This window comes from Amphiura filiformis, chromosome 18 (assembly GCF_039555335.1).
Source record: "Amphiura filiformis chromosome 18, Afil_fr2py, whole genome shotgun sequence".
NCBI lineage: Eukaryota > Metazoa > Echinodermata > Ophiuroidea > Amphilepidida > Amphiuridae > Amphiura > Amphiura filiformis.
The window spans coordinates 1,234,997-1,258,105 of record NC_092645.1 but is presented as its reverse complement, the minus strand read 5'-3'; the positions used below and the strand labels follow the sequence as shown (position 1 = coordinate 1,258,105).

General features: G+C 35.8%; 1 protein-coding gene across 1 annotated transcript; it reads right to left on the bottom strand.

The window, feature by feature from the left end:
- Positions 1 to 8,622: 8,622 nt before the first annotated feature.
- LOC140139335 (G-protein coupled receptor GRL101-like) lies at positions 8,623 to 21,142 on the bottom strand. Its single transcript, XM_072161115.1, has 7 exons — positions 21,057 to 21,142; positions 20,511 to 20,582; positions 19,904 to 19,975; positions 19,614 to 19,685; positions 17,284 to 17,355; positions 16,029 to 16,112; positions 8,623 to 9,919 (listed from the first exon to the last, which is right to left on the bottom strand). Exons 1-7 carry the CDS (start codon positions 21,095 to 21,097, stop codon positions 8,755 to 8,757), a joined length of 1,578 nt encoding a protein of 525 aa, XP_072017216.1. The 5' UTR covers positions 21,098 to 21,142; the 3' UTR covers positions 8,623 to 8,754.
- Positions 21,143 to 23,109: the final 1,967 nt, after the last annotated feature.

Genomic DNA, 23,109 nt, shown 5'->3' with positions numbered 1-23,109 from the left:
GTTTTTTCTCAGACAAGATTCTCGAAAATGTTCCCCGAAAACGGGCTTTTTAAATTTGATCGGTACTGTATTTGGTTCTTCCCCATGGCAACATTATTTCTTTAATCGATTTGTAGTACAATACAAAAAAGGAGAAAACAATCACTCGGCATAGGGCCTGCACTTTGGCTCGACATTTGAAAGGGGCGTGAATTCATTTTTGGATACGCCCCTATTAGGTAATACTCGACTCACACACATTCCCTATATTAATATGTATATACATGTACCACATGTAGTCAATCTGTCTGCTTTATCTGTATTGTGCCCATCTAAGCAAATACGGTAGTTAAACACGATTTCATCAAACATTATAACAATAGCTCTTTTACAGTGTGCAATCATCCCGGGCAATAATTGGGCAATAATAGAGGATGTGCGTGAAATTATTGATTGGCTCCATACAAAGGAATTGAACCGGTGTCCTTCACCGTAATCATGGCACAATGCAGTGCATTCAATCAAACGTTGTCGTCAACCTATTTGATCGTATTTGTGCATTTGTTATGTGTGTGAGACGAGCTGTCGCGGTAGATTGCAATAGCTTGTAATCATGCTTTTGTTGAATGAATTTGAGTAGGCCTACTCCGCCATATTTACGGTATGATACGTCATAATCTAGGTGATTATTTGCATTGGATATCTTGAATATGCTGGTGAGGTTGTGTAATAATCGGATTAATGCTATAACAGTAGGTGAATACAAGTTTTGAATATATCGCGTTGCAAAGCCCCATTCAGTGATCCCAGCGAAAGTGAAAAAAAAAATCAAATTGTTACTTTTATAAAAAATTTTAATGAAAAAATTGGCACAAAACCCAAGAAAACGGCAGTATTGACGAAGTTGAAGCCCCATTCAAATACATGTAGCTAATTTATATATACTGTCAGTATATAAATTACAGATTCACGTAAATGCATTATTTTTGTCTTAAATAGGCCTACACGGCTTTGGGCTGAACCACTAGCAGAAGACACCAAGTTGATGTTTTATGACCTTTGACATTCTTTTGTGGCGAGTGACATGGTCAGTTCAATTCACGCCGAGTGTCCTTGACAGGTTTAACTCTGCTTCGGTGGTCATGAAAGAATTCAAAAGATAACCTCTGCCCCAACAATCCCAAGCAATTGTCTGAAACTGTTCTTCGGATGATGTATCATAAGAACTCAGTCGTCAAATGATGATAGTCATATAATGACCACAAGATTATTACTGACTATATCATTGAAGACTGAGTTCCGCAGTCTTGTACAAAATCTGAATTTTGATGATTTTACGATCGTCCGGATGAAAAAAAATCACTGAATGGGCCGTTAGTCATGTGTTAGTTCCCTCCTCTCCTTACACTGGCAATATGGATCAAAGAAAAATAAAGAAAAAATAAAGAAAACAAGAAAAAAAGACAAAGAAAAGAAACAATAAAAGAAAAACAAATATGAAAAGTTCGAACAATATTTGGTTTATAAAATTAATGTGACCGTGATGAGGCTCGAACTCACCACCTTCCGATTTAAAGTTCGAAGCGCTAGTGTACCAAATTCTGATGCCTTACCAAGTGAGCTGTGCTCCTGAGATATGAAATAAAAATAAAATAATACACTGTATGCCTGCTTGTGTCGGTAATTGATTTGCTCAAATTCCATAATGGTACAGTGCAACAGAGCAAAAATGCCCAAAATTTAAAAGCTATATAATTTATGACCACTATACACTACACATAAAAATACTAATACAAGGGAATTTCAACGTAAGAATCCAAACAATTAAGTACCAACATGCACAGCTTTGTCCTTATATCACATTTGGGTTTTTAACAAAATGTTATCAAACCTCTACTGTGATTGGCAGCTGCACAAGGCATCTCTTTGATAGCTGATCATGGCCATCCATTCAGCAAGTGGCTACTAACTGACCTTGACAGGCTTGAATGAGCACTGTCATCTGCTACAAAACCATCACACTCTAGGACCTGGTCACTCCATAATGCTATGTTTGGAATCATGTAACTAAAGTACTAAATGCATTCTGCAAAATGCACTCTGATCAATTTATAAAGCATTTCATTAGCTTTAATTTGACATATTGTTTGACATATTTGGAATTATGGTAAATCATTAAATAAAATATTTATTAACTAATCAATTATGTCAATTAATTAAATATTTAATGCAAATATGCATATTTTCTCTGACAGAATTGTAGGATTTGACAAGAGCCATCTTTCTTGTAAGTTTGATTCTTATAACATACCGGTATCGTATTGCGTCCCGTTATAGTTGCAGAAAAAAAATATGCGTGTAGGACACACATACGCACACACCCCCACACACCCAGAGGATCGTACCGTTTTACAATCGTATAACATTCATTGGCGCTAGTAGTAGTAAATTTCAATTTTCATTGCTTTACCTCACTTGTTCTGCTCAAAATTAAAAGGGGACATATCTAGCTGACAGTAAAAGCTTACATTTTATGGAAATTATGTTTAACTATTTGCTTAAACAGCACAAAACAGATAAAGCAGACAAATTTACTATACCTAGGCCTATACATGTATGGTATCATGCCAGGGACTGTTTAAGAATATAACATTAGATTTATGATATTTACTTCGAGGACTGTTATTTATCAAAAATGTGAAAAATATCAAATTTTAATAATTTGTCATCAAATTTGTATTATATCGTGAATTTCAAACAATGAAATTTATTTGATATCAGAAAGACATTATTCGTATTCAGAATGCAATTCGATATGTCTGATGTGCTCTCATGTCCCACAAAAAATACTATCGAAACGCTCAAAACGCTCATTCCAGATCCCTTAATTTGGTTAATTTTCTTTTCTTGTTTTCTTTCTTTATTTTTCTTTGATTTATATTGCCAGGGTAAGGAGAGGGAACTAAAGGCCCATTCAGTGATTTTTTTTTTTTTTTTCATCCCGACGATCGTAAAAATCATCAAAATTCAGATTTTGGATACTAGACAGCGGAACTCAGTCTTCAATGATAGTCAGTAATTTTTATATTTTGGACATTATTATGACTATCATTTGAGGACTGAGTTCTTATGATCCGAGGAGCAGTTTCAGACAATTGCTTGGGATTATTGGGGCAGAGGTTATCTTTTGAATTCTTTCATGACCACTGAAGCATAGTCAAACCTGTCAAGTGCGTGAATTGATAGACCATGTCACTCGCCACAAAAGAATGTCAAAGGTCATAAAACACCACTTTTGTGTCTTCTGCTATCTAAAGGCCTATGGCTGATTTTGTTCCTTTCGTCATTGTCATAGATGTGCTAACATAGCTTGCTAGTGCAGTGGTTCAGCCGAAAACCGTGTGTCTAAGACAAAAAATAATGCATTTACGTGAGTCTGTAATTTATATACCGGTACTGACAGTATATAAATTAGCTACATGTATTTGAATGGGGCTTCAACTTCGTCAATACTGTCGTTTTCCTGTTTTGTTTTTTTTTTTTTTTTTTTCCATCAAAAAAATGAATAAACGTAACAATTTGATTTATTTTTTCCCTTTCGCTGGGATCACTGAATGGGACTTTATAGCGCGGATTATTCAAAACTTGTTTTTACCTACTGCTATATATAGTATTAATCCGATTATTACATAACTTTGCCAGCGTATTCAAGACATAGGTTATTTAGGGATAAACTGTACATGGGTATAGAAGCCCTGCATGCTTTTATCGATTGGCTCCAAACAAAGGATTTGAACCGGTGTCCTTCACCGTAATCACGGCGCAGTAGCCTACAGTCCATTCAATCAAATGTTGTTCAATGTGCGAGACGAACGATGTATAAATCTGGAGGTCACATCATCACTTATCATGCTTATTGTAAAAAGTTTGTCCAATGCATATACTGTGTGTATTGTTCCCGGGTATTGTCAATACAGTCAAGCAAACAGGTATTATATTTTGAAAAGGCCGCTCAGTATATTCACAGGGGTGTCTTGAATGGCCAATCATATGGGACATAATCAAATTGCAGTGACTGCTTCCTTTGTTACCACATGTCAGTCATCTTGTGATTATTGGACCATGTAAACCTGCAAAAAACGAGCCAAAGTGCAGGCCCTATGCGTGGTTTTACACGGAGCGAACATTTGAAAAAAACTGCATGGAACGTGTTTTTGATCTTGTGAACATGGTGCGTAAAAATGATTTAAACGAAGGATTTTCAAACGGATTCTAAATTTTTTTATAAACACACAAAAATAATGTAAAGATACATCCATGTACCAACATTTGACTCACTGTGATATTTGATTGCTGAGAAAACGCGGTTTTAGAGAACAACTTTATACGTCTTTTATACGTGTTTTTATACGTTTCTTCGTGTAACCTTAAACATTATTAAACCCAAAGAAACTATACGTAATTTTAGTGTATACATGTTGAGGGGCCAAGTGGACTTACGGTCTTTGTACGCCCAGGTCTTCATATTCAGTCAATATGTAACTATTGCATTATGGACGCCGATGCTAAATGTTCTCAGGTAGAGGTATATCAAATATATATATTTGTTCAAAACGTAATACAGCAAACGGTTAATCATGGCAGACAACTGAGTTAATTCAAACACTTTTGCTTCTTGCTTTTATTCGAAAACAGACAAGAAATGCGCAGTGTGCAAACAATTTGAAACTCCATTCGACTGCGTGTCACTTATCGGAAAGTGTCTGTACGGTCAGCAACTGGTGAAATTTGTCACAACGTCAGATATCATCATAGTAAGTCATTTTCGGTCTTATCGTCCAGTGTATAGCACAACGATGGAAAAAATGACATGGGTAACACGTAGAAGCTTTAATTGCATCACAACGGTTTAAGGTTATTAACTATTTTAAACTGTTGCGATTTGGTCGTTCACATCATCTTACGAATGGTAGTGAGCTTTGGCAAAAACTGCATTGCTCATTTCATAGCGAACATGTAGAAGAACTCAAATATCACATATATATTTTATAGGTCCTGTGGTTCTTGAGGTATGTTGTAAAGAGGGCTGAAACAACAACACTTTTGTAAAACGTACATAACTTATTAACAACAATAAATTAAGCAAGTTTTCAAAGTATAGGATTTGTAGACTGAACTATTGCAAATCATCAAGGTGTTATTTTTCAATAATATATTGATCTAGATAATGAAAATGGATTTTTTTGGTTGCTTCGACCAAAAAAACCTCGTCTACCCTTAATCATGTCAGAAAACTGTACTAATTCTAGTGGTAGTTGTAACAATATAGATGATTCTTTCCTGGACATTACGTTTACTTTCGCTTTCATTCGAACACTGGTATTTGCAGTGCTGACACTGTTAGTGATCTCCACCAATGGAGTATGTCTTCTGGTATTACGAAGAATGAGCTTTCTTAACGATGCTACTCGGATTTGTTTGCTATCTCTAACAATATCAGACTTCTGTCTTGGTTTATTTGGACTTTTACCGCTGACGTAACTCGCTTCCCTGGAGAGCTTGAGAGATCAACATATCTTTTGCACAATTCATTCCGTTGTTTTGATACTTTTGCAATTCATAAGTTTATCATCTGTGGTAATGATCAACGGAGAGCGCTATATAGCATGTAGCTATCCACTAAAATACCCTATTATTGTTACAAGAAGACGTTGTCATGTGGCTGTCTTCTTTTGCTGGTTATTTTGGATAGCCTGGTGTTCTGGCACAATTTACGTATTCGTCAACGACAAATTACCAATATTTGATATTCGTTTTAGTCAGTGCATGGAAGAAAGAGATAAGAAGGAACCACAACGAACGCATTCCTTTTGTCCACTCCCTTTACCGACATTTAATTGACATTGTTATTCATGAGGATTTACTTTGATCAATACCCCGCGTTAAATAGGTGATTGGTATTGTACTCCATGTATTTGCATGTCTTCTGGAGCGTGTCTGAAGGATGATTTGAACTAATGACCTTCCGTGCAAGCACCCTATAGGATTTTCTCTGGTGACGTGATCATCGGTCATTGATGGCCTACATCTTTTTCTTCCATTTCACCCAATTTTCCCGAACTTTGATGACTTTTTTCTCAAAGTTGGCAGTCTTTGGCACTGAAACGAGTTAGGTAGTTACGATTATACACATATAAACTATTAAATTAAACAGGTTTCATGTACCGGACTCAACCGGAACATTGTGCATTATTTAAGAACATTTTGCATCTATTTTTCATCGAAAAAGTCACCAAAATCTTACCTTATTTGCTAAAGATGAAACTCAGCAAAAAACCGGCCGATTTTGGTGACCTTTTCGATGTGTTAAAAGGACATTTTCTACACAACACGATCAAGAAAACAGTTTGACTGTAGATCCCAAAACAAAGCTACTATACATGTTCAGAGCATCAGTGAAATTCCATAATCTTACTTCTGGGTAGCGTTTGTTTGTTCTTGCATGGGTTTGTTATAGTTTTTTTCCAGTAATGATTTCGCCAAGCATCGATCGCGGTAAATGGATCATACATGAAAGTAACTACCATTGGTAGCTTTTCTTTTCATGCGTCAATAGATAAGCGGATTAAAACTTGGCCGATCGAAGTCGTTGTGGTTCCTTCTCATCTCTTTCTTCCATGGTCAGTGCGCCATGAAGTACTCAAATGAGGAATTAATTAGTGGTGTCGTAGTTAATATAGTACTTCCAATATGTGTTGTTTTGATTAGTTGCGTGCGGTTATTGCAAATCGCTACGAAACACCAAGAACGAATCGCGGTAGAACGGGCCAGATTTGGTGATGGAGGAGAACATCAAGATCACAACCACAAAGCACAAAGCACTTGTAACATTTGTACTTGTAACCTTAAGTTTAGTATTAGGGTGGGCACCATACACTGCTCTTCTATGCTATGAAAACATCTCTGATAATAAACTCTCAGCCTCCGTTGTCTTGGTAACACAGTGTATCTTATATTCAGTTCCTTGGGCGAATGTGGATCTACTACGTAAGAAATCAACAGTTTCGTCTAATTGCGCTGCAACTTCTAAAAGGGCGTTTTTAACTGTGTTACACATGACTTCAATATATTTAAAAATCAACAATGTTGTCAAGATCTACATAATATAATATATATATATATACAATATCAATAGGGACAAGCCAGCATTGATATTGATATCCAACTAGAGTTTCAACAATTTCTTCTTCATTTAAAAACTCATTATTATATAAATTTAACACCTTTGCAGCAAAAACGTTTCACATACAGAGCTATATTTTTTAACGTGGTATTAAAATACCATGTTAAACAATGTTACCGAAAGATTGATATTTAAATGTCACAAAAATTAAACTTTAAAGTGGCTTCTTCAAGAAAATTCCCTGTCAAGATAAATTAATTCAGCAAGACAAGTTTTAAGCCAAATCCAAGACCAGAATGGTATTAACCTTATAGCTGGTATGTGAAATGATTTCGTTAAGATCAGTACGTCATGTAGCCGACGAAATGTAAATCAACCGCTCGCGAGACCTGAAGTCTAAATTTAATCTACAGATGTCGCCATTTAAGTTCATACATTCTTTCACCAGGTCAATTTTGCATCAAATCTCCATTAACGGGGTACAATACCCCTGTGGTAAATTTGTGACTATTTTTGGATTTTTTCTCAACAAATGATAACACACTGGTAACAAAAGTTATGTATATTGTTGGGGCAAGGAATACAATTACTACACTGAAATTTCAGTGACTCAAGACAAGCGGTTCAGTATATATTCATAGGAAATGAGGTACATCCTAGCGGTACCTTATTTCTTATCATAAATAACGAACCGCTTGCCTTGGGTCAGTGAAATTCCAGTGTAGTAATTGTAACTTTTGTTACCACTGTGTTATTAGTTTTTGAGAAAAATGCAAAAATAGACATAAATCTCATTAGGCTCACTTATCGATCAGATTTCTTGCAAATGATTTTTTTTTTCTTTTCGGTTTCTGTTTTCATTGTCGTTTACGCTTTCGGATGGCATTGTTATTTGAAGTGTTAACCTGCTAGATATGACCAATCTTTTTATTTTATCATATATAAAATTTCATGTAAACAAATCCAATTGATTATTTGGTAAAATGATGTTAAACATACCTAACAATGACGTTTCGTGCTACATCGTAGCACTTTCTCAAATCGACTGACCAATTCTCCCAGTCCTCCTCGTCTGCTTCCTGCTTTATTATAGCCTTTTGTCACTCACTAATAAGTTGAAGGAAGTGTTCTCGTTCTCGGTTTCATAAGTTGTGTAAATTTCTGACAAAACTCAAGGTCATTTAGACAAAAGAAATATATTACGGCCCAAAATTCGCGACAAATTTGTACGGTTTCATTTACTTGTGTGTATACTTGTTTGTGCTATCACGCAAAAATCAGTTATGACTATCTACGGAAATGAAATGGGGCGTTATTTTCGCCCAAAAATACACCTTAAAACTATATTAAATGAAATGTTGACTAGCCTGATAAATATTCATAATTCGGCAGAGGAGGATAGAGGGAGAGTGTGGGAATGAAAGGAGGTTAGGAGCGGATTGAGGGGATGATATAGGAAAGGAGAGGATAAGAGTGGAGAGGCAAGTAGAGGAGGGAGGCATAGACCCCCGGAATATGCCGAAGATCCCAACAGCATTTCTGTCCCCAAAATAGGTTGAATTCGTCAGAGTTTATTCTAAATTATGTATAGTTTACATTAACCTTTTCCTGAAACATTTATAATAGTCTGGTAGCTTATAATTTGGTTTCAGATGTATCTTGTGTGTTTTCTCACCTGACTGCTGAGTCAATAATTGTCCTTTCTTTCGCTTATCGGTGATTAATGACGCGATAGTATATAGGTACGGATTAAGAGATAAATTTATTGGGAGAATAAATACAACAGACCAAGTATACATCTGTAGAGGAATCATGGCTGCTCCTGTTTGAGAGAGGATACCCATAATGATCACCGCCATCAAACATATGAAATCTGTACCAACTATCGCAGCCATTCTGATTGCAATTTTGATGTCATCCCGTTGCGACTGACTTTGTTGAACCTTTTTGCTGGATACTTTTACTTTGATAAACATAGCAACATAGCACAAAAATATTGCCAAGAAGCAGACTAGGTTGATACCTAAGAAAATTGCGATGGAATAATACCAAGCGGGTTTAAATTTGTCTGGAACGGGGATATCAAATGATTGCCCAGAATCAATACCGCCAACATCGCTTGATTGGACCCTGTAACTTGATGGTCGGGTAATCAACGGAAGGCCGATACAGACATCTGATAGATCGTAAAAATCAGATTCGGGTCCAGCTTGCAAAGTAGGGACTAAACCTAATACGAAAGCTATTGCCCATATTATTCCTGTGGCTACTTTAGTTGACGTGCCACGGAACTGGAATTTTCCGAAGGGAAATACAATACAAATAAACCTATCGATTGATATCAATGTTATGAAGAAAACAGAAGCTTCACTTGAGAGAAGGGATAAAAAACTGGCGAATTTACACAATTTGGACGAGCGCCATTGATCTGAAAATTTGAAATACTCATCGCCATAATACACATCAACAGACGCCAAAATGAGCATGTATATTCCCATTAGGCAATCTGAAATTGCCAAATTGCAAATTAAAAAAGACTGTTTAGCGCGTGTTGGAGACGTTGTCTTTTCCCTAACTCTCACTGCAACGACGACTACGTTACCAATAACGGCACTGATTCCGAGAACCCACATGGAAACACGCAGGAAATTGTTCTGCATGAGACTTCCGCACATGAAAAGTGGAGGTTGCTGCTCGAGGATGACACATTCCTCCAAGTTGTCAAAGTGACAGCACAGGAAACGATCATCGACGTATCTGTAATTATGTATCAAAATGGCCAATACGAATTACTCTCTAATACTAAATAGTTTACCTGTAACAGGTTATAGACAATATTTTGAGCGGTTTTTTTTCCTATTTATTCAACGTCCACGTCTAGACAGTTTTGTTCTCTCACTAGTAGACATTTAAAATGTAAAGTCTGTGATAGGTTACAAATCTGAAAAATATCTGTGCTTGCGAGCAGATTTTTTTAACCGACCTGGCCTTTTTTTTTTTTTTTTTTTTTTTTTTTCATTTCATTCATTTATTTATTTCCACAATTCACATAGAAATACAAAATACGCATTCAAATACCATCAAAGAATCATGGAGGAGATGGCCGAAAGGCCAGTAAGGCCAGAGGTAGCCATCCCCTTTAACAGAAAAGTTACCAAACAGAAAATTCAACAGCAAATAATAAAAATTAAAAACAACAAACAAACAAACAAGAAACAAAAAAAACTACAATGCTCGTCAATTAATCATATTTTGAAATTAAGTGTCTTTTGTACACGTTCCGGAAATGTTTCACTGAATAAGACGCTCTTAAAGATTTTTGCAATGAGTTCCATAATATAGGACCAGCTGTACGGACAGCGTGATCGGTGAAAACCCTGCTATTTTTAGTCAAGTTATAGTTATTAGCGTTTCTTGTTTGGTAATCATGAATATTAGATCGTAGGGTAAATAAACTGTCAAATAAGCTCGGTAATTCATTAATATTGTACTTATACATAAAAACTCCCAATTCTAATTTATAGGTGTCATTGTTTGCTAAAATGTTATATTTGGCAAACAAGGGGGCTGTATGACTTCTGTAATGACTACTGGCAACTGTCCGTATCGCCCATTTGGAGTTTCACAATTTTATCCAAATATGTTTTACATGTGTTTCCCCAAATTAATATTCCATAGTTCAAATAAGGTTGAATAAAGGTACAATATAGAGTATAAAGAATGCGATCTGGTACAAAGAATTTGAGTTTGTTCATTACACCAATATTCCTTGAAATAGTTTTTGCTATACAGTTAATATGACACCTCCATGTTAAGTTTTCGTCTATGAGTACTCCCAGGAATTTGGTATTATCTACCCTTTCTAGAACGATTTCGTCTAAAATTATCTTAACATCTACATTACAGACAGTTGTTGTTGAATCAATATTTATCCAATTCTTGGACGTCATATGTGGTGTTCCCAGAATCATATAATTGGTTTTACTGGCATTTACTGATAATTTGTTTGCTCTGAACCAATTACTGACTTCCTTTAGTTCATTGTTAATTAACCAAAATTTGCTTCTTATATCTTTATGCGAGTATAGTATTGTGGTGTCGTCTGCAAACAGAATAAAGCTAAGTACGTTAGATGTGTTAACAATATCGTTTATATAAAGTATAAATAGTAGAGGTCCCAATATGGAACCTTGAGGGACACCGCATATGATATCTTTCATTTTGGATTCACACGAGTTATAATATACATATTGTTTCCTGTTACTTAAGTAATTCCTAAACCAGTCCAGTACAATGCCTCGGAATCCGTAGTGTTCTAATTTATGGGCTAATATGTTATGGTCTATAGTATCAAAAGCCTTTGAAAGGTCTAAAAATACTCCAATAGTAGTTTCATCTTTTTCTACCGCATTATTAATTTTATCCACTAAATGTATAATGGCCATATAAGTAGAGTGATTGCTGCGGAAGCCAAATTGATTATCATTAAGTATTTTATGACTGTCAATATAAGCAATACATCTATTAAAAACCAATCTTTCAAGTATCTTTGAAAAACAAGGCAATACCGATACTGGGCGATATTCGAAAACAGCGTCTTCTGTTTTGTAGATTGGTATTACCTTTGCTACTTTTAATTTTTGAGGGACAATACCTGTTGTGATAGAAAGATTGAAAATTGAGGCAAGTGGCTTTACAATTTCGTTTGCTACCCTTTTGATAATGAAGTTTCCAATATTATCGCAACCAGCACTTTTGTTCTGATTGAATTTATCTATGATTTTAATAATTTCTGGTTCTATAATAGGTTTCATATACATGCTACTAGATACGGGATTATCTAGATAATCAAAATAGTCTTTTCCAGATTTATGAATATTTGCTGCAAGTTTCGGACCTATGTTCACAAAATATTTATTAAAATGATCACATATTTCTTGGGGATCTAAAATAGTAGCAGTATTGTCATTATTGTCCGTCTTAAATTTATTTTTAGTTTGCTGATTTTTACCACGTCCAATAATACTATTAATTGTTTTCCACGTCTGTTTCATATTATTTTTGCCCGTTCAAATTTGGTAAAAAATAGTTTCTTTTCGATTTGCGTATCAAACCATGCAGTTTATTCCTATAGGTTTTAAATTTTGGAGGCATTCCGTATTTGGATTCTGCAAATACTGTTTATATAAAGAATTTTTCATATTTATACAACATAAAAGCCCTTTAGTTATCCACGGTGATCTTGGGTCTTTTTTCTTTTACTTGAACATTTCTTCAATGGTACACATTCATCATATACATTGTTAAATATTTCAATAAACTTGTTATAATCATCATCTGCATTAACATTATCAAGACATTCTTGCCATTTAACATTAGCCAATTTGTTCTTTAACTTATTAATATTGTAGTTATTGTGTACTCTTTTGTATGTTGCCTTTTTACACGGAATATCTGATACATCTAGATTTGTAGACAAGATAGTAGGAAATGGTCACTTATATCAGTAACTAAAATAGCAGATTGTACAATATTTTCATTATTCGTTAATATGTTATCGATTAATGTAGCAGATGTTTCTGTTATTCTGGTCGGTTTGTAAATAGTTGGCATTAAGGAATAAGAGTAAATTAGATCTAAGTAATCATGAATAGGTTTTTCATTTTCCACTTTCAGGAGATCTATATTGAAGTCACCCATAACGTAGGCTAACTTTTTTTCAGTGTTTATTTTTTGAAAGACAGGGTCTATATCTAATATAAATTCGTTTATCGCTGTATGAGCTCTGTATACCACACCAACAATGATATTGCGACTTTTTACATTTTCTATTTCAATGAAACATGACTCATAATTTGATGTTGCCTTACTCAAATCTTTACGTAGCTTATAAGTAAGTTTGTCGGAAATGTACATACCTGCGCCACCTTTTTCTTTTCCGACTCTGTTAGTATATTCAAAATTATATCCAGGGATTTTGTAAAAGTCATGTGGTTTATCTTTCAAGTGCGTTTCAGAAATGCCTATAATGGTGAAATCATGGTTAACAGATTTAACACATTCATTCATTTTATCGAAATTTTTAGACATGCTTCTAATATTAATGTTCATAAAATTTAATTTGCCCTCCTTAAGGAATGAACATTGACTAGGTGTGGTATAATTACATTCATGATTACAACTAACATTAGCAACATCATCTTTGTCTCTAGAACTACTTCCAAATCGCAATGGATTAAAAATCATATCATCATATTTCTTAAGGTCTATATTTGGAATATGTGTTTCATTAATGAGTTGAGATATATCTGTGTTATTATCATCATCAATACTAGTATTTTCTTCTACCAATTGAATACATTTATTACATGTCCATTCATTACATTTCAGGCGTCGAATTTCATTCGGTTTTAGATTAGTACATTTTTTGTGAACAAATCCCTTGCAATTTTTACATGTTATATTTTTATGACAATCTTTTACTATTTTTGAGCCCGAAACACAGATATCTTTACATACAACAGACATACAATTATATAAATATCAATAATCTAAAAAAAAAAACACCTGAAAAGAAACACTTCTTTCAAAATATAAGCGTTGTACCAAATGATAAGATGTTTCTTTTTAAGCAGATTTAGTGATCAACCAGTCACTGCAGCATGTTATATAATATCATTATACATATTAGAGGTTCAACATAGGCCAATTAAACATTTAAACACAATATTAATAATAATAAAATCAAGATGAACAGCGAGACTGGTTTAACAGCAACCAGAATAATCATATTGATTTGATCATATTCAATCCGTTTCACTATTGATGTGACTTGCAGACTTGAATTATATTGATAAGAGTTTTTCACAAATTGCTGCATTCAAGATTTCAGTATTACATTGATTTGGTCAAAGATTTAATCAATTATCGATATGACTCGCTTTTCACACATTGCTGCAGTTCAGTATCAACCTTGCATAATAAGTAAATTATTGAATTGTAATAATGGAAGTTCAATACTTTTCAAGTAGTAAGTGAAAGAAGAGAAAATAGCATGGAAAATATTGAACAAAGACTTACTATGATTCTTACAAAATGTACATTTTGCATCAAGCTGTACTTGAGCAAATAGATCATACACATGAAATTACAATTTCTATGTACAGTCATTCATTGAATGAAAAGTCTACTCTGCCGGCATTTCTCCATAGAGATGAATAATGTTCTGAATGTCCGACATAGATCTCATGATGTAGCGTGTTGGCCTACCAAGCTGCATAAGAACATAGATATTGCCTTCCCATGACCAAGCAGACTGAGCCCTTGGTACGCGTTTTACCATGTCCTTGGCTTTATCCAGTATCTCTTGTTTGGCCTTGCAAAGGAGATCGTGAATTCCAATGTGCGTTCCTTTGAGTTTTTTGCGATCCTTGATGATTTTGTCCCTGACATTATATCTTGCAAATTTAGCTATGATTGCTCTGGGTTTGCCGTCTCCTCTCAAAGTTCTGCTCGCGCGATGTGTCCGATCAATGTCTTGTACTTTAAGTTCGATGCCTAGTTTATCTTTAGCTAGATTCATGATGACCTGATCGGTATCTTCTGGGATGGTTTTTCCCTCAGAGTCCCTTTCAGTTGATTCTGGTATACCAGTAATTAAGAGACAGTTTCTCCGTGTGTATTGTTGCATGTATATCATGTCGACCTTATTCTTGTGTTCTTTCTCGAATAATATGCTACGGTCATTTTGGAGCTCAACTACGTCCCTTTCTAGTTTGTTTACAGATACATTTAGGTCATGAATTTCACCCTTCAACTTCTCCTGTTCTTCTTGCAGGCTGTCCTGTTTATCTGTTATTGCAACAAGTTTTTCACTCACCAGCTTTTCAATGCTTGATTTTAGGAGTGACATAAATCCTGGATCGTTCTTGACCAACGTAACCAGTTTATTAACAAGTTCTTGGGATGCCTCGTCTACAGCTCCCTCGATGTCCACACTTTCTACAGCCCCACTGGTCATCATGATGAGGTTATGTATTTCCAAATGGTAGCAAAATATCAAACCGATGTAGTAGGAAGAACATTACCATGATCATGTAGGCCTAGTATATAGTACTAAATCGTATAGTAGACAGTAGTAGCAATGCGCTGCAGTGACTAAAGTTAATCTTCTATCTATAGTTTACATGTTGGTTACGGAGGTGCGAAAAGCACGTCCGCACCCGATGAAATCTGCAACAGGCCTTATTTCAAGACCATTTATAGTAAGTAACCGTAAGGCTAAAAGCTGATAACGATAGTAGTCATATTTTGTTGGCAAACCGGACAAAAGAGCGGGACGAACTTCTTGTATAGCGTATATCTATTGACATTTTAGAAGTACGGAGTATCATGTTACATGCAAGCTTTCATTTTTAATATCGTTTAGTATTTTCAACAAAAGGGTGCAAATTATGTTGTATTTCAAAATCCTCTATACCCACCCTGTCATTGAATTAGCAAAACATAATTTAACGTTTTGCAAGAAACAGATTGTAAAGAAGAACGAAAATAATTTCACCAAACAAAATCGCCCATCGACATGTTATCCACTAGTGTGGGTGTGCATCGTGTTGAATGCTGTTTGTTTTTAACTTGGAATCAAGTGAATTGACGCATGCAGTTTTTTTTTTGTTTTTTTTTTTTATTCTGATGCCTATTTTTTAATTAATTACATAAAGCAGTAGACCTACATGTATATGCCATTTTTAAATGGCATATACATGTAGGTCTATCAAAATATGGAACAATGTCCGGTAAAATATAGCATCCCTCGTAGTGCGTGTTACAAAAGCGGCTCTGGGGGACAATGGTTGTGTGATATTACAGCTTTCTCAAACTCTTTAGACCGTGAAATCCTCCCTTGTCAACATGTACTGGTGTATCCGTTCCGCTCTTTCGTATCAAAACTCTGAAAAACATACCAGTAGAGAAAAGGTAAGTTATACTGGTACAGGCTGAGTCAAAAAGAAATAATCTCATGTTTAAGGGGTTGTCGCGATTTGCAAATAATCTGCAAATGAAAATACCACTGGAAAGAGCAAATTCTGCACGTCTAAATATTAAAGAATTGTTGCAATTGCTCAAAGCAAACTCAAGTTATACTCATTTGAATACTATCACCCATTTTTGTAGCTGCACACGGTTTCACTTCGCAAGTAGTGGCCTACCCAGTATATTGATTGGAAAGGCGCGATATTCAAATGCAAATAAAGTTCTGTGGTAAGTGTGGTTTCGATCAATAATTCCTACATGTTAAATCTTTTCAATATGAATTGTACCTCTTTGCACACTACATTATAATAAAACGGGCCAAATAACAACATGGCACCACAATTTACTGGACGGGAGCGCACGTTTCTGTCGACGAAGTATCATAAAACTAAGAGTCCCACTGAAGTTCAGCGTCTTTTTCGTCTCCAACTTCCAACAGCTAACCGGGTTTCATGTAAGGGAGCAGTATATAAGAATGTGAGCAAGCTCAATGTGCATGGGACACTAAGGAACAGACAGCCGGAAGATTAAGGCAGACCACGAACTGCTAGATCACAAGTGAACATTGCTAGAGTTAGACATGCGTTACAGCAAAGATCAGCTCAATCCTTTACCCAACATTCCCCACTCAAGCTTCTGCCAGATCGCTCGTAAAGACTTGAATTGGTATCCCTACAAACTATAGTACCGTCATGGACTTTGTTTAATATTAATTAAAAGCAAAAGTTATTTTTCCAACAATAAATCCTGTTAGCACTTTGCTGATTCGTCGAAATTGAAATTGATGAAAATCAATCAGCCGAGTGAATACCTACAAACAGGTCTATGAAAATACATCGCACAAGCATCAGTTGGTAAATGGACATATCTGTTTCAAAGTATGAAATAAAATCCGGTATTACTGTATTTATGTATTTCAGATTGGCCAGTGAGGTTTTGTAAAATGTGTATATATGTACAGGGTTATTTAGAAAGAGGCATTTGATGCCAATTATCTATTTTTAATATATTTCAGATAGTGATTTGTTTTATTGCTGCTAAATGTTTTGAGACTATTGATCTAAGAACTGCAAAATGTTTACACTTACAAAATCTCAAGTTTAGTAGCCTCAAGAAAGGCGTCCTTTTGGATCGTAGTAATTGGGACATCCGACAGGTACCTGGAATTAATGTATGTATGTCTGTCACTTTCTATTTTGGAGTTATATCGTTTCATTTGTACACCTATTATTATGTTCCTTCACCAAAAAGAAAGCAAGCGATGATTTTAAGTCTCATTTTCTTTGATAGTAACATTTTGATGAAATGTTGACGAGACATACCAATTTTATTCAGCAACAACGACAACATTGCTATGAATAAAAAAAGTCAAATGTCATATTGCACTAGGGTGCTTAGTTCAAGACTTATAGAGTACCGAATGTCAAATGTCAAATAGAGACGAAATTGTCAAAATCTACCGATTCGATCACGACTTGTCAAAAGTTATATTCCTAGAAATAGGAAAATAATTTATTTGAGAAATGTATAACCTCAGAATCGGATCAAAGGTTATACGTGAACATACTTCTATTTAGCTGTAGTAACTCTGTGAATTAAGTATATGATTGAGATTTCATGCTTAGTGGAGTAATTTGAGACCAGATTCGATGAAGTTTGAGTCCAGCGCTGGAAATAAGGCGCGAAAATTAGTGAGGACCCTTGAAATTTCAATGGCAAGGGTCCGGGGTCGGACCCTTGAAAATATGAATGGCCAATTGGTCCAAAAAACGTGTAAGACAAACGTGTAAGGTTACACGTGTAAGATTACATCTTTTACGCGTAAGAATGCAACTTATACGTGTAAGGTTGCATCTTACGCGTGTAAGAATGAAGCGGGATGCTTAAGTTGACGAATCACAGAATAAGAAATCACAAACAACCAATCAGCTTACGCGTTGCAAACTTCGACCAATAATATGTAAAGACGTTTTTAGATTTGTAACAACCACGACTTCTTATACGTGTAAGATTTTGAATTTTATAGTGATGGACGATACGCGATATTATTAGCGGCGTACCGAGGATAAGTATAGAGCTCGTCACCAACATCGTAAATAAGTTATTTTCTTAATTTGTATGAGTGCTACAATGTCCTGTATTGTATGCCAAAACTATGTCAGGAATTATTCCGATTGTTGGCCCGTCATGGTCACAGCATGATTTATCTCACTTTCTGGTTATTTTTCTCCGTTATCTGGAGTTAATTTGTACTCAATATCAATTAATTTCAAGAGGTCAAAGTAACTTAAAATGATCACGCTTGCGAAATATACCATGGTACATATCGATATCGTGGCTGACATTATTCGACGCTCGTCGTATGTATACGTCAAACTGTAATACCGTTCATCCCGAATAGGCAATTCTTACGCGTGTAAGAAATGCTGGGGCAAGATTTCATTGGTCAAAGTGGAATACGTGTAAGACGAATGGTTGTTTGGGGTTTAAATATGGATTCTTTATATGATTCGTTAATTTAAGCAACCCGCTAGATTCTAAGACGAATAAGATGCGATCTTACACGTATAAGATGCAATCTTACACGTGTAAGAAGCCATCTTACACGTGTAAAGTTACACGTATAATCTTACACGTTTTTGGGCCACTTGACCATTCATATGAAAATTGATGAGGACCCTTGGATTTTTTTCTTATTTCAAGGCCTGAGTTTGACCATTTGTAAAATTTAACCTGTGTTATGGAATCGTTGACATATGACATACTCGACGTTATAACCCCTGAACTATGCCCCGTACAACAATATCGCAATTGACTGTTTTTATTCCTAATGAGAAGAGGTACAATTAGAGATATAATACAACATTATAGGATTATTTTGAGTATTGGGCCCATTATGACATTTGACCCCTATTCGATAGTTGGCATGTAGAAAATGGAACCAATTCTAGTTTTAGATGCCAAAAATTATTGGGTCTACTAATGTAGCAGAATAATACCCAAAACACAGTGACTACACGAACCTGTCAGCCTTACATTGGTGTATTAGGATCAGCAAGTACATTTTAATTGATCTAAATGAAGATCCTTAAAATTAGGTATTAGGTGGGTGAACAAATTGTACATTGACAGTTAATGTGTACAATGATGGGACGCGTAGCCACAATGGCCACCTATTTTTAAAAGCGCTTACACATCTTTCAGATCACTAATTGATACTCTCGTGCCGAATCAAGCGTTTATTTGCCTTTGGCGCAGTTACTAATTTGATGAGGAGACAGTATTGTCCCAAACAATGGTACTAAATAAACGAATAGCCAGTCGGCAAATCAATTTGACACAAAGGGACGCTGCGTTATGTAATATATTATCCTATCCCTGTTTATAAGATATTATTGGATACAAGACCATGACTTATAATTCTTTCAACCGAGGTAAACCTCGAAATGCGTGGCCTGTTAGCCTTGAAATGTTGTTACGTGAAAGATCTCTGCATATGTAAAAATAAACAAACGTAAGATTAAGGTTTACATCACTTTATTATAGTTAATGTACCCAAAGTACATCCATGCGTTCGTGTTTTCTATCTTTATGCATGAATCATTACCATAAATATAATATGTGACCAGATGAAATTAAATTAGAATGATCTCACCAGAGTTGTTTTAAGTTATGCGCTGATTGGAATTGGAGTGTCGAGTCACTTACAACCATGTCAGATTGGTAAGACCGTCAAATGCATCTTGTTCGAGATGATTAATACCGTTCCTTTCTAAAGACCTGTCAACAAGAAAATTACAACAAGAAAAACGTCAAATGTTGATTATATGGTTAGTTAGAGCTTACTATAGAATTGCTACTTATTTTGCAGTGATTGAAAGTATCACCTTTACAACAATTTATATTCCATTAGCATTATTTGATAATTACCTCCATTTCCCATTATTACAAATTGCGAACTGCGATTTGTCCAATTTGAGTCACGTGTGAGTCCTGTATTTGATATAGTGCGACTATAACGCAGTAAAGCGTGCATATTCTGTGCAGAACATTGCGAGAAGTTATGCGTATTTTCTTCGCGATACGCGCTGTCACTTCCGCTGTGGATACACGTACGCGTTATGTCTCATGTAAACAACTTGAAATATATAGGCAAAAAAGTGACGTTCTTTTTAAATCGCACCGTTTTGCGGTAAAAGAATCGAAACAAAGGTAGTTGCCTTATTCTTTACACATAATAATGTGCACTGCCTCGGACTCATTTGTCTTAAATAATAATAAATTATACCCAATTCATTTATGGATTTATACTTACAGTGTATGTAATGCAAATAGTCCTTTAAATAAACCAGGTTCAACGACACTGATGAGTCCACCGTTGAGTTTCCTGTAAAAACGCATACATATACTATATGGGTTCTGCATAATTGTATTGTCTTGATTGCAGTTGAACTCTGGCGTGACTCAATAACATTAACACTAATAACAACTATATACCTTTATCTTTCAAAACACACAACAATTATTATCAGAGTCATGGGTTTACTCTGCCGTTTTTGTCATCTCATTTTATCGCATGCCAAACATCAAGCGCACATACCGTGTCACCAATGTATATGCCATGACTAACACCAATCTTCTTTTGGAACGTGCAGGAAGTAAACTGCTTACGTTTCTTGGGCACGTACTCCGCATAACAGATGAAGAACCTGTTAAACGGTTATGGTCTTTATACACCACAAACTAGGGAATAAGAGACCTGGTCGGATGTGTACATCATTTCTTATATTATATAGCGCCGCGCCTGCTTGTGAGTAGTGAATGCACATTCCAACCTCTATTATACCGCTATCATACTCACAGTATATTGGCCGTTCTAGACATATTTGTGATAGTATCCATACCCCAACCTTCATTGCAATATATCTGCAGATTATTTCCTTGATATGCACAGTTGCATTCAGCAGGACATCTTTTAATATCTGCGCAAAGAGTCAACATATTTGTGATGAAAATAAAGTAACTGGGTATAGACGGATTCAACGAGCCAAACTATGGCCATAATTCAGTCGCCCGTTACCGTGTCCCCTCTGCACCAAACTGGTGTTGTGACTGCACAATTGGGTGGATTAAAGCCGCTTAAAAATCAATTATATATTTTATTGTTTTGTTGTAAACTTGTGTATAATTTTGTGTGTACGTGTAACACGGGTGATGGAATGCAGTTTAAAATCTACGCCAAGGCCGCGTCATTTCACATTTCAGGTGGGATAGACCCGAAGGGGGACCCAGTTATGCACCCGTGTCTGCCCCTATTGAGTTACGATTTTTTATAGGGCGCCGCCAAATTTACTTTTTTGCGCGATAGTAGCCTAAGTATTTCGACCCCGATCCCGAAACTATAAACATGGCGGGGCAAATAATCGTGCGTAGCAATTCCAGGACTGATGGACTATGCGATGGATTCTGATTCTGATTCTGTGATCGATTGATTCGACTATCAAGTCTGGCCCGCGATCTTTCCGTTTGGGCTGAACCGATCCCGATGATGCACACAATTAGCACACGCCGTAATTACCAGAGAAGAAAACGAAAATATATACGAGACCGGGATACGAGAATGCAAAATACACTTTCAAAATTCAGTTTATTTTGTCATTCTCTTTTCCAATTCAGTTTTGTTCATCATGATATAAACTCAATGTACTGTGCGAGGCAACGGCGCTGCCGCTAGCCTATGCATGGTAATGTACACTGTCAGAGCATTGGAGCAATCGGCAAAAAATGTGCAGTACACTCATGACACAGCATGATGACAGTCATGATGATACTGTCAATGTACTCATGTCATGTACTCATGTACTTATTTACTAAACATGACCGATCACATCTGAGACGAATCGTCTCAGGATAACATCGTGTATTGGATATAAATCAGACATGGTAAGCTTTTAATATGTCATGTAAACACTCAGTACTAACACACATCATATTATCTAACCAGCCATACGTATCAAATTAGTACATGATGAGTATACTGTCATGACTGTGGTTCACATCAAAGTTCGGTAGTGACGTACATGTACTAAGCAATGCATGGTTACGTATTTCGCTGTGCGCAGTTATCGAACTGCATGTGTAACGTTAATCGCACAGAGTGTACAAGCACACGTACAAGGCCAAGGGCAGTTTGCCCACACATTTGCGGCGCAGCCACAAAAAATGTTAACGTCACTACCAAACTTTTAAGAGGTGAACCACAGATAGTAGCAGAGTAGTGCACTGCAGGCCCGTTCATACTACGCCGCAATTGTTTTGCGGTGGGTGCATTCCGGATACTTTATGCCGTAACTCAACGCAACTTGCTTGCCACATTCAACTTAAAATGTATAATTTTTATTGTGATACCGTACCGCAATGCATGGTACGTACTGACTGAGTCGACTTCAAAACAAATAGTGAATTTATATATTTTGACTTTTATTATGCCATCACTTGCTCATGCTTCAAATTGAACCAATATGAAGACGACTTTTAATTGTGTGTACAGGCCTACACTGCAAATGTTGGGAATTGAATTCGATAAAAGTTGCTCCGGGTCGTCATTAGAAGTCGATATCTGTGTTGAAACGGTTGCTCCGTGCAGAAACATGCTAAAATATTGGTCAACTTTCACCAAACCTTCGGTACGGTAGGCCTACACATTTTCGACTCTGGATCTCAATGCTCAAACAATTACAAATTCATGAAATTAAGGTTAAGATCAGGCCCTTGGCACTTGATTCCAAGTTTCCAGTCACATAATTACATGTATTTTCCAAAATAAAATCTGGTAACTTTTCATTATTCGTTATTTTCCAAAGTTTCATTAGTACAGTCAAAATGCAGAATAACAAATCAAACGCAGACTTCGG

Coding starts and splice junctions, on each gene's coding strand:
- LOC140139335 (XM_072161115.1), bottom strand. CDS start 21,097: ATGGATACTATCACAAATATGTCTAGAACGGCCAATATACT. Junction 20,583..21,056: donor TCTAGAACGGCCAATATACT/GTGAGTATGATA, acceptor GCGTTTTTACAG/GAAACTCAACGGTGGACTCA. Junction 19,976..20,510: donor CTATTTGCATTACATACACT/GTAAGTATAAAT, acceptor TCTTGTTGACAG/GTCTTTAGAAAGGAACGGTA.